The sequence below is a fragment of the Peromyscus maniculatus genome, chromosome 13 (genome assembly GCF_049852395.1).
Source record: "Peromyscus maniculatus bairdii isolate BWxNUB_F1_BW_parent chromosome 13, HU_Pman_BW_mat_3.1, whole genome shotgun sequence".
In the NCBI taxonomy this organism is placed as follows: domain Eukaryota; kingdom Metazoa; phylum Chordata; class Mammalia; order Rodentia; family Cricetidae; genus Peromyscus; species Peromyscus maniculatus.
The window spans coordinates 2,800,118-2,812,729 of record NC_134864.1 but is presented as its reverse complement, the minus strand read 5'-3'; the positions used below and the strand labels follow the sequence as shown (position 1 = coordinate 2,812,729).

General features: G+C 44.0%; 1 protein-coding gene across 1 annotated transcript in view; it reads left to right on the top strand.

Moving 5' to 3' along the window:
- The window catches only part of Dner (delta/notch like EGF repeat containing), a 331,006-nt gene that overhangs the window by 121,539 nt on the left and 196,855 nt on the right, over positions 1–12,612 (top strand). Inside the window, exon 2 of the mRNA XM_006984167.4 lies at positions 11,138–11,473. Within this exon, the coding sequence (XP_006984229.2) occupies positions 11,138–11,473 (336 nt within the window). The remainder of the gene's footprint in view (positions 1–11,137; positions 11,474–12,612) is intronic.

Sequence of the window (12,612 nt, the reverse complement as noted above, 5' to 3'; positions counted from 1 at the left end):
GAGATGGCTCAGCAGGTAAAGACACTTGCCATGCAGGACTTGCAACCTAAGTTAAATCCCTAGAATAAAGGTAGGACTGAGTCAGAACTAAATCCACAGAACTGTCCCTTGACTTCCACATATAAGCTGTGACAGTTGCAGTCACACACACACATCAAAAACTTATGTGATAATGATGAGTATAATAATAACAACAGCAATGATGATGATGATGATGATGATGATGATGATGACGACTTAAGCCCAGGGTATGAAGCCTGAAGATCTGGTCTTTTCAGGATGAGGGAACCCTCTCTGTCATTACTCTCAGTCCCCCCCCCCCCCCCCCCCCCGCCCTTCCATCCTTGGCCCTCTTTGCAATGGGGTCCAACTTTGGTGTACTCTACTCCCTCCTTTTTTTTTTTATGAGAATTAGTTCCATGTGTGTATATTCTTTGTACTTCTCTTGAACACCTTCCTGAAACTTGGGTATCATGTGGCTCAGAGTGGCTATTTCTGAAGTCACATCTGCATGAAGATTGCTTGGTTGAGGATAGCTTTTCCACTGCCTTTCTGGCTTCTGTACTCCAGAGAGCTTCATTTCCCAGGACTGGTCACCAGCCCCTCACATTCCATGTGGAACCTTTCAACAAACTGTGGTAGGGCCCTCTAGGTGGGGGTGTTCCGCTTGCTGAACTGAGTGTGCTCTAATCAGAGTTCTTAAAAGGATAATGGGTTGCCCAGGACTTAGGGTAGACCATTTCTCCCTCTTCCATTGTATCCTGAGCATCTTCTGGCTCTGTGACAAAGTAGCATTTGACCCTTCAAGTTAATACAGGTAACCATTGCCAAATCTATGGTTCACTGCCCGTCAGTTATGTGACTTGCTTTTTGGAACCCTAAGGCAGTTAGGTACAGTCACCTTCCAAAATCACAGATCCATGCGATGAGAGAAAGTGGCTGTGCAGAATACAGAAAAGGGATGGGTTTGGAAACTACCCAGTCTTGGGCTCAGATAACAGTGGCAGTGCTTTCTGACCTGAGCCCGGATGGAGAGAGAAGACAGTGTCTGTTTCATGATGCTTTTAGAAGCAAGTGAGAGAATGCTGTGGACCCTAGTTCAGGTTCACTTCCACGCTTGCTCCTGATCCTCCTCCATGCTGATGTTCCCCCTTCCCCTCTCACTGACCCGCCCAGCCTGCTGACTCTTCCTCTAGTTACCTGATGTTCTGGGGACTGCAGAAGAGCTGACTCATTTCTTTCTACTGACCATTGGTCTGTGTTTACAACCACTTCAAGACCTTGCCTCACGCTGTCCCCAAGATTCCTAAATAGCTTTCTGGGCCAACCCATGTTTAATCAGTGAGTCTCTCTCTGCTGACTCTTCAATCTACCTCCCACTGATGTGGATCCAGCCTTGAGATGCCCTATCACATCTTCCCCCATGACTGCAGTGGATCTAATTCTTCCTGGTCTCTTCAGGTTGACCCCTTGAATACATCTCCTCATTGTGGACCAAGCGTGTTTCCCTGAGGTCTGGGTCTCCCCTGCCGTATTCTTGCTTATTGATTTGCCTTCAGAGTTAAAGCCAAGGTCCTCAGCATTGCACACCACAAATGGATCTTCATCTTTATTTTTGAGTTAAAAAATGTGTGTGTGTGTGTGTGTGTGTGTGTGTGTGTGTGTGTGTGTGTGTGTGTGTGAGAATGCAGTGCCTGAAGAGGTCAGAAGAGGGCATTTGATTCTATGGAGTTAGTTACTGGTGATTGTGACCTCCCGAGTCCTGGGTACTGGGAATTGGACTCAGGCCCTGTGCAAGAGCATAAGCCATTTTCTACCTCCATTTTTTTTTTTTTATCTTTTTTGGCAAATTCTAGAATTCTCTGCCATGCAGCCTATTCTCCAATGACATAGAATGACACACATTTGTCCCAAGAAACAACTCTCTTCCAGCCTCTGGGTCTGGGTGCTGGACTCTCTTCAGGAGTCCCTCATCCGCTTCTGTCCTCTAACCGCTCCTCCTTGGCCCTCTGCGATCTCTCTCTCTCTCTCTCTCTCTCTCTCTCTCTCTCTCTCTCTCTCTCTCTCTCTCTCTCTCGTTTGTTTTTTTTTTGAGACAGGATTTCTCTGTGTCTCTGTGTTGTTTTGGTGCCTGTCCTGGATCTCGCTCTGTAGACCAGGCTGACCTTGAACTCACAGAGATCCTCCTGGCTCTGCCTCCTGAGTGCTGAGATTAAAAGCGTGCGCCACTGATGCCCAGCCCTCTGTGATCTCTTTACACACACCTGGCATAAAATATTTTCTAAAAGAACAAAATATCCAATAAGTCAATTGAACTTCAATGTACTAGTCACAAACAATAATTTTAAAAGGTACTATTGATATCCTCAAATCAGATGCTTGGAATAGCTCAAATGAAAGAAGTATGTGGCCTCAGCAAAGAGAATTTTCAAATTGCAAAATGATATTGAGAGAATTGGAAAAAATGCACAAATTGAGGAAGCTGCTAGCTATAGATCATAAAACAGTATTACAGAAATTCAAATTCTCTACCAAAACAATCCGCAGATTCAGTGTAATTGCAACAAAGCCTGCTGTTGTATAAAATGGGTCAAACTCTTGACTACATTTGTAAAAAGTCTTCATCTATAAGACATTATGTATTTTAAAAAATGTAGATTTATTTATTTATTATATGTGTATGAGTTTTTCCCTGTATATTATGCTCATCTACCAGGTGTGTGCCTGATGCCTGAGGAGGTCAGAAAAGGGCATCAGATCCCCTGGGACTGAAGTTACCCACATGTAAGCTGCCATGTGGATTCTGGGAATCAAACCCCAGTTCTCTGTAAGAGCAGCCAGTGCTCCTAACCACTGAGCTACCTCTCTAGCTCCAAAATTATTTTAAAGCTATATATATAACAGTGTGATATTGGCATAAAGATGAGCAAATAGGCCAGTAAAAAAGTAAACAAAACTCAGAAATAAATCAAGTTTCCATACATTCTGTCCCATACTTGAATGGAATAATGAGATTTTAAAAATATGGTGTTCTTTTTTTTTTTAAGATTTATTTATTTATTATGTATACAGCATGTATGACTGCAGGCCAGTCTCATTACAGACGGTTGTGAGCCACCTTTTGGTTGCTGGGATTTGAACTCAGGACCTCTGGAAGAGCAATCAGTGCTCTTAACCTCTGAGCCATCTCTCCAGCCTAAAATATGGTATTCTTAATAAGTAAATATTCCTGTGGAGAAATGATATTTTATGCATACAGAGAAATAATAATAACTTTATGCATATAAAGAACAAAATATTAAGCTTCAAAAAGACAACAGGCAAGAATATACTCCTGACAGACAGTAACCAAATATTAGAGAAAAGAGACATGAAGAACACCAAGTATAAGAATGCTAACAAATTACAGGCAACAAAATTGTGAGCTTATTTTCATTCAGACACACCAGTGATAGAGCAGAAAGGCAAATCGCAGAATGGATGAAGATATTTGTAAATCTGTAACCAGCAAAAGGCTCACCTCCAGCACAAAGAAAGCTTCTCACTAAAAAAGTTGGAGGGGGAGATGAGTCCACAGAGATTTGTACTGTTTTCTTCGCAAAGGTTATAGGCAAACGGTCAATAAGTATATGAAAAGTTGCTCAACTCTGTTGTTAGGGAAACATAAACTAAATCACGATGGAAAGCCATTGTTTTTCACTATAGTGACCAGCAATACCAAGGATGGAGGAGGCCACAGCATGGTGGGAGGGATACTGTTAAGAACATGTTGGGTGGCTTTAGGGATTATTACCCAGGTCAAATGAATGTACAGGGATCCAACTCTACTACCCAATGCAAACACAAGCACTAGCAGACATAAAAAAACACTCAGGGCAGCACCGTCTGCTACAGCCAAAAGGAGGAAACCACCCCTGTGTCTGTGAAGAATATGATACATAAACAAATTTTAGTATACTCATATCAAAATGCTAGATAGCCATGAAAAGGAACTGTGTAACCATTTGAATACATTCTTTACATAGAGTGTTTTTCTATTTATGTAAAAGACACAAATAGCAAAACTCAGCCATAGTGGGCATCGTAACAGTGGTTACCTTTGGAAAATGGGAAATGGGGACAGGAAGGGACCGGGAAAAGTTATTCTTGCTCTTGGCTTTGGCGGTAGTTACATAGACACCTGTTTAATGACACACACTGACTGTGAACATTTGTTTGGGGCACTTGTATTATACATTGTAACTTAAAATGACAAGGGGCCAGTGAGATGGCTTGGAGGGTAAATATACTTGTTAGCAACTCCGATGACCTGAGTCTGATCCCTGGGTCCCACATGGTATAAGGAGAGAACCAAATTCTGCAGGCTATCCTCTGACTTCCATACATGTGCCATGACATACATTCATGGATGTCCCTCTTCCTCCACCACACAATAAATAAGTAAAAAAAAAGTTTCAAGTTTTTATGGCTAATGTAATACAATGTTAGATTATTTTGATCTATGAGAGGAGTTATGGGCAAGCACCACTGTGAGCAGCTACCTATTCCTAATTCTCTGTGCCTCTTTCTTCTCATTGGCTCAGAAATGCTATTGTTTCCCAACCTCCAAACCAGTCCAACACAATGAGAATCCCAACTTTGGATTGTGTTAACCATAGAATTCTGCTATAAGGCTTAGAATGTTCTTTCTGCAAGTAGAGGTTTGTTTAGCGTTTTTAATTAACCATGATGGCTACCTCTCAAACTGCTTTGATCAAGGAAGAGATCTCTGAACAAAACTGGTGTTTTGAGCTGAGTGTAGTGGCACACACTTTTAATCCCAGTACTAAAGGAGGCAGAGGCAGGTGGATCTCTATGTTTGAGACCAGCCTAGTCTACATAGTGAATCCCAGGTTAGCCAGGATTACATAGTGAAAACCTGTCTCAAATATATACATAAGTATATATTATTAATTACTGATTGTGTGCATTGTTTGTTTGAATGATATGTGTGCATGTTCAGGTGTGTGTGTGTGTGTGTGTGTGTGTGTGTGTGTGTGTGTGTATGGCGTATGTGTGGAGGTTAGAGGTCAACATTCAGGAATTAGTTTTTTCATTCCATCACGGTGGATTCCAGGGATTGAACTCACATTATCAGGCTTGTAAAGCAGGTGCCTTTACCCTCCATGCTGTCTCACCTGCCCCATTTCCTGTTCTTAAAATTTTCACTTTGCATCCAGCAAACTTGCTGAAGTTCCATAGTCTAATAATTTATCTGCATGCATAATTGTACAATTTCTGAATTACCACCCTCTTCAGTCACACCCTGCTCTTTATTTTTGCCTCTCTACACCGGCTAGAGCCTTTTGAACGGTGTTCAGTGACATGACCACAGTCAACATCCTTGCTTTGTTCTCAGCTTCGGAGAAAAACCTTTCAACATCTCACTAACAAAAACCGTGCTTGCTGAGGGCTTTCTTGGATTCTCTTGATCAGGTTAGGGAGTTTTCTCTGTTCCTCCTGGGCTGGGAGTCTACATGCAGGTGGGTGTGGAACTTACAAGCCAACTTCTCTGCAGCCTTGAGATGATCGCATGATCTTCACAGGCAAGTTAATTCACTGTTTGCTTGCAGACATCTCTTCCGAAGCAGGCTGGAGGCAAAGTTGACATGAGTCCTGGGTTGATAAGACTGTGATTTTTGTAGAAGGAGTTTTTTTTTTTTATTTGTTTGTTTGTTTTTGTGTGTTTTAGCACATATGGGTGCCTCTGATGCAACAGAAATGCAGGTACTGGAGTAGTGTTCTAAGTTTCTGAGTTAAATAACGGTATCTTGGATGACTGAAAGAAGAGACGCATTCTGTTCAAGGGTGGAATGTCTCTGACACTATGTAGTGGGGTTCTGTCCCTGAGGATGTGATAATGAACAGAAACAAGGGACAGAGGTTGGGCCAGGTTTTGAAGAAAGCTTCAAGCTTCATTCAGTTCTTGTTATATCTGTAACTGAGCAGGACTTAAGGACACATGAGGAAATCAACCTGTTGACCAGACTTAATTGAGATCCTGAGAGATTTCTAGAGATTTCAAGAGATGGCTTCTTTCAAAGATCTCATGTTCTGATGGGAAGATGTGAAGAGATGACCAGCCACACTAGTGGAAGCCCATGAACTGTAGACTAGTGGCTGTGGAGCTCCCATGGGACTGGACTAGGCCCTCTGGATACGGAAGATGGTTGTTTGGCTTGAACTGTTTGGGAGGTACCCAGGCAGGGGCATTGGGATCCATCCCTGGTGCATGGGCAGGCTTTTGGGAATCCAGTGCCAGTGGTGTGATGCCTTGCACAGCCTTGGTGCAATGGGAAGGGCTTGGACCTGCCTAGGCTTAGTGTGCCGGGTTCTGCTGACTCCCCTTGGGAGACCTTGATTTGGGGGATGTGAGGATGTGGGGTGGCTTGGGAGAGAAGGCTGGGGGGTGGGAGGAGGGAGGACGTGGGATCTGTGGGTGGTATGTAGAGTGAGTAGAAAATTTCTTAATAAAGAAAAGTGAAAAAAATAAAAGACCTCATGTTCTAGAAATATGAGGAAGAAGCAGCAGTTAGCCATGTCAGAGCTCATTTTTAGTGGCTTGCTGTCATAGTCATGAGTTTGAATTCTACTTTCAGTGTCCTTTTAGCCTACTTATAAATGTGGCTCAGGCAAGAATCAGGAAGCCAATGAAGAACTAAGGGGAAATGCCAACTGCCCAGGGTGATCTTGGAATCATTTCTGAGTGGATTGAGAGTTCTTAATACAGAGACAGAGAAATATCAAGGCACAGAGCTGTGTGTTTTAGTAAGATGTGTACTTCTTGGTTCAGCAAAGTGAGTGGCTGAGTGTTCCTGGTACCAAATTATGGGTTTGCTCTCCTTTACTTCTAGTGGGAAGCACTTGGGGACTTGGTGTTAGAATATAGTTGAGACCTTTATTGAAGGAAGAAGGAAGACTCCCTTTTCAAGACAAAAATGCTGTGACAGTTAGACTCCAGCCTTGTTCAGCTGCCTCTCCTCATGGGGATGACAGCTGTATTCAAAGCCATTCCGATGGGCAGCACAGACATGTACTAGGAAGCGAATGGAACAAACCCTCCCTCTTCCTGACCTTCTGGGATGTTGGGATGAAGGACCTAGGACACTTCCTTCCCTTGTCCAAGGTCACCACACATGAGAGTAGAATCCAGGCTTTCTTTGACACTTAATCTTCCTCATCCTCCCATAGCTCTAAACTCTGGGAGCTAGAGCCATGTTTGCTGGGGTCCCATCTGAGCTGGAAGGTGTAGACTGTACTTTCTGACTATTTCTGAACTGCATGATCCTTCCCGTCCCATCTCCTCAGCTGGCCTCTGAGGTTGGAGATGTGCTTAATTTTCTAAGTGGAGAGCTGTATCCTCTCCAGCAAAGCCCCTTTGCCCTGCTCCTGCCTTCTCAGGCAGTGGCTGCACACTATGCTAGCTCACCCTGCTGCCTGGGTCCAGGATGGTACAGACTCTCTGCTTTTATAGTAGATTGAATGGCATTCAGCACCCCCACAAATGCGCCCATGGGATTACTTAAGGCTACATTTACACACCATGCACCTCAAAGCAGCTTCTTCTACTCAGTGCCCCTCACTCAGTCTCTCAGCAGCTGCTGGGTACCAGGCATTGGGGCTGGGCACATTCAAGTGAATGAAAGGTCAGGCTTACATTATAATAGAGGAAGACAGAAAGTAAATAAACTGTTTTTTAAATATGTTAGAAGATGCCAGATATTTTGGGGAAAATAAAGGAGGAGAGGAGGGGTCACTGTGACAAGGGGTGGAGACTGCCCTATTAATGAGGATGCTTGGGGACATCCGTATCAGAAGATAGTAACTGAACAGAGATTTACAGGAAGCTCAGAGCAGCCACAAGAATCAAGGTTTTCTGTGCTGAGGACTAACCAGTTATAAAGGATCTGAGGCAGGGGAATGCCTGGAGGGCTGCAGAAACCACAATCAGGAGATAATGGAGGGAGGGAAGGGGTAGATAAAGAAGCCCAAGAGCTGGAGGCAGAGCATGCAGGATGGGAAGAGTCCTTGAAGACTGCCTGCTTCTATTCTGAATCAGTCACTTGTTTAGAATCAACAAACATCAATTGTAAGATAACAAATGTGCCATCTTAGAGACAAGGTGGCCATACACAATGGATGGCAGGTGGGACTTGTTCTCCCTACAAGGTTACTAGGCGTGAACTCTGCAGGGCAGATTTGATAGTTATTTGTGCTTTTAGCATTGATTTCTAGACATGGTGCAGTTCCAGTCACACAGCAAGCCCCAGTCAATATCCATTGAGTGGTCCTCTTCCTGCGCCTTTTTTCTAAACATGCATTTGAGGGCTGGGGAGTTGGCTCAGGGGGAGAAGTACTTGCCATGCCAGCAAAATAATCTGAGTTTGAATCCCAACCCCTCAACCTATACCAGGTGGCTTGTGCCTGTGACCCTAGCACTGAGAGGCCACAAATGGATGGATCACTGGAGATTTCTGGCCAGCTAGTTCATCCAAAGCTCGGGGGATCAGTGGAAGAGCTTGTCTCAAAGCCTAAAATGAAGAGTAATGAAAGAAGATACTTGACATTGACCTTTGGCTTCTACACACATGTTCACACACATGCACTCATGTGCATGCACATGAACATGTACAAACATACCACACACAGGACACAGATGCACAAAAACAACACACTTGAGGTGGTATTCATGATCTGAGTTTAATTCCTGTTAATTTTTGCTGTCTGAAGAAATGGAACACTTACCCTTTGCTTGACCAAAGGGAGTTTGGGGCATGATAATTTAATGTCATATCTGTGGAAATGAATTACGGACTCTTGGCTGGGCTGTAGGTGTGGCATTGTGCTGGTGTTTGTTGGTGGTGCCTCTTTTTCCTGCTCAACCCTTTCACATCCCATCAATGACACAGGTTCAGGGTTGTAGGTTGTAAGGATGAGACAGCTACCCTGCAGTGTTCTTCTGGAGCTCTGTGTGGTCATGTGAGGGGTGTGGTGGGCATCACACCCAGTGGCCTCGTGCCATAGGAAGGGTGGGTACGTTTGCCAAAAGGTTCTTTGGAGGCTGCTGACTGAGGAGTGCCTGATGTCTCTGTGAGGAGCCTGGGTCCCTCTGAGAGTGAGATGTCTCAGCAGCTTGTGGTAATGATGGAGAAGAGGGCCCAGAGTCTCTCTGTCCCCAGAATGGCAGTCCTCACCTCAATGACAACAGTTCTGTCAGCTGCTTGATAGCAGCTTCTGGAATTAATTTCTGTATCGACCCCTTCTGATTTAAATGTAGTACTGCCTTTTTTTGTGCATGTATCCAATCTTTTCTTTGTGACGAGGTCATCCTCGGATGATTTAAAAGTTGATTTCAGAAACATGGCTGTAATTGTCCCCTTTGTTCTAGCTAATTAAATTCTTCATTCCTCCTGTCAACTAATTCTTGAGGTGACATTCATTCCACTGGGCCGTCCTAAAAATAAACTAGAAATGAGCCAACATGGTAACAAAACATGTAGCCCCTCCCCCATCACATGCTGTCCAAATAGCAATCAACCCATTCACTTTATTTCTCTCAACATTTTTAAAAAGCCTTGCTATCTCTCTTGATGTGCTAGAAATAGAGTGGTAAGTAGGGCACTTGAAAGGTCCTCATTCACAGAGGGAAAGGGATTCTTTTAGATTTCATAGTGAGGGAAGTCTTCACCTAGGGAGAGAACTGCACACGGTGGAGCAGGGAGCCATTGCAGAGTCTGAGGAAGAGACACCAGGTAGTGGACCAGCACGAGCCATGTCCCAAGCTGCTTAGAGCCCCCAAGAGACCTGTAATCCACAAAGAAGATACAAGGAAGAGTGGGAGGGGCAAACTCCGAAGGGAGGAAAGGACCGGGGGGGGGGGGGGGGGGGGGGCTGCGCCTTCTTGGAATGGTGTGTGGGTTTTACTTTGTGCTTATAGAATATAAATATTTAAAATTATTGACTATTTTGATAACCTCTTCAGAGGCTAACCCCTCGGCGCTTAGAGATTCTGAGCAGGAACCGCTGAGTGATAATGCAGTACTAATGAGGTATTTTTGGAGCTTCACTTCATTCAGTCCCTAATCCTCTTCCATCCCTGAAGGAGTCTATTGGAAATTGTCTGATGAGCATAATTAGCATAAGGAGCCCCATTTTTACCTCCTGAATTCTGGCCACACATACTTGTATGAACACATTTGAGCAAGAGAACTGAGAGTCCTCTTTCTATTCCATTGAGTCTATAGTGTATTCTATTCTGCAATCAGCTCTGAGAAGTTGGGGTTTAGCAGTTGCGACTGAATTTTCCTTTATCACTGGGACAAATTGTCATGGAATAGTATAGAACATGAGCCCCAACTCTGGTACCAACTCTAGAGGAGCAGGCAGTCCTTGGGCTACTGTTCTGTAGTGTGTGTAGTGTGTTCCCAAGTACCAACAAATGGCCCTTCAGAGGTCAGCAGTGAAGGACAGATCAACATGGACACAATGAAGAGACAGAACCGTCTCTTTATCCTTCCCATCTATTGAGACCCAGTTTCTCTGGGATGACCCTGCAGAGTATGGGGCCAAACATTTCACAAAACTCAGCTGATGCTCCCACAACTCTCTCTTCCAGCCAGAGACTATCATAGGAATAGACAGCTCTGGAAAGCATTAATTGAATAACACTATCTTAAAGATCTGCTTGAAAGATCAGGTAGGAAGTTGTGAGATATAGGCAAGCCAGAAATTGGACAATCATTTCTCATTCAGAAATCTTACAAAGGTTTAGGATGTGAAAAAGATTCCAATTTAGATCCACGAAGACATTTGTCATCACTGGCAGCTGACGGCAAAATCCTGTATAAGGAGTCTTATTTTAAATTTTTTGTCTAAAAACAATCTACTCAGTGATGTGTTTCTGAAATTGAGTGGTTTAGGATGTATGTCGGGTTGGGGTAGGCTGTTCTTTATCATCTTTCTCTTGATGAGCTTTTGCAAAGGAGGATGTGTTCACAAGCAATAGTGTTAAGAGCTGTAACCCAGGGAGCTAATTTCCTATCAGCAACACCACGTTCCTTGTGAGGGAATAATTGACCCATTTATGGTCTCCTTTCAGTTTGTTACAGATCCTTGTGTCAGCAACCCTTGTCACCATGGTAACTGCAGCAGCAGCAGCAGCAGCAGCAGCAGCAGCAGCAGCAGCAGCAGCAGCAATGACAGCTACCTCTGCATTTGCAATGATGGTTATGAAGGTCTCAACTGTGAACAGCCACTTCCCAGTGTTCCATCCTCTGGCTGGACAGAGTCCATGGTACCCAGACAACTTCAGCCTGTCCCTGCCACCGAGGAGCCTGACGTAATCCTGCCCCGCTCTCAGGCAACCATGACATTGCCAACCTGGCAGCCAAAAACAGGGCAGAAAGTTGTAGAAATGAAATGGGATCAAGTAGAGGTAAGAATATTGTATGGCATGTATTTTTTACTGGAGAAACCAGAAATGTCAAAACAATTCCAGTGGTTTTAATATAAGCAATAAAAGGAGAAGGTCTTTAAGCTAGTCACTGAACAAACGATGTATGCAACCTTACATCCATTTTTACTTGTGTACATGACTTTTTAGCACTGGGTATTGAACCCAGAACTTTACAGATGCCAGGCAAGTATTCTAGCACTGATCCACCCCACAGCCTTTCCTTATTTTAGACAAGGTCGGGGTTGCTAAGGCTGACCTCCAACTTGCTATGCTGTCCAGGTGGGCATGTGAACCCCCCCCCCCAAAAAAAAAAGAACTCAATAAAAAATAAATTGAATTATTTCCTGGAATGATCTCTATGTTCATTTCTGTGCATTAATTTTGGAATTAGGGAGATAGTTCAATGTGGGGTTCACACAAGGCTGCCATATCACAGGCCCATACACTGTTGACCCAATTACCATGAATTCATGAGTGCTGTGGTCCTTTCATGTCTCAGAAGACACTATTTCACTCTGGTCCTCTCCAGTCACTGGCTCTCACAGTCTTTTTTCCCCCTCTTCTGTGGAGGTCTTAAGACAAATTTCAGTCTGGCCTGGAACTCACTAGAGGGTCTAGACTAGCTTTAGACTTGTGTGGTCTTTCTCAGCCTCCCAAGTGCTGGGATTGCAGGCTTACACCATCACATCTTGCAATTAACTTAAAAAAATGTTGTTTTTAGCATATAGTAATTGTAGATAATATTGAGTTTTTGATGGTATTTTCATATATCTACATAATGTATTTTGCTCATATTCGCCCCCATTACTCTCTCTTAGCCCCTCCTGTAATCCCCCTCACTATCCCAAATATCGCCATCTACTTTCAGTCGTTTTTGTATGCGACCCGGGCTTTCATCATGGTTGCCTACAAGAGGATGGGTGAGAGTTTGTTTATCAGAGCATGGGTACCATACCAGTGGTCACCCCACTGAAGAAAGTGTCCCTCCCACTCCCTTCCATCATTAATTGTGTGTAAATCTTCAGGTGGGTAGGACCCCATGAGCCCCTCCCAGCCCATGACAGGATGATGGTGGGCCTGGTCCTGTGCAGATCTCTGGCAGGCAATCACAGCTACTG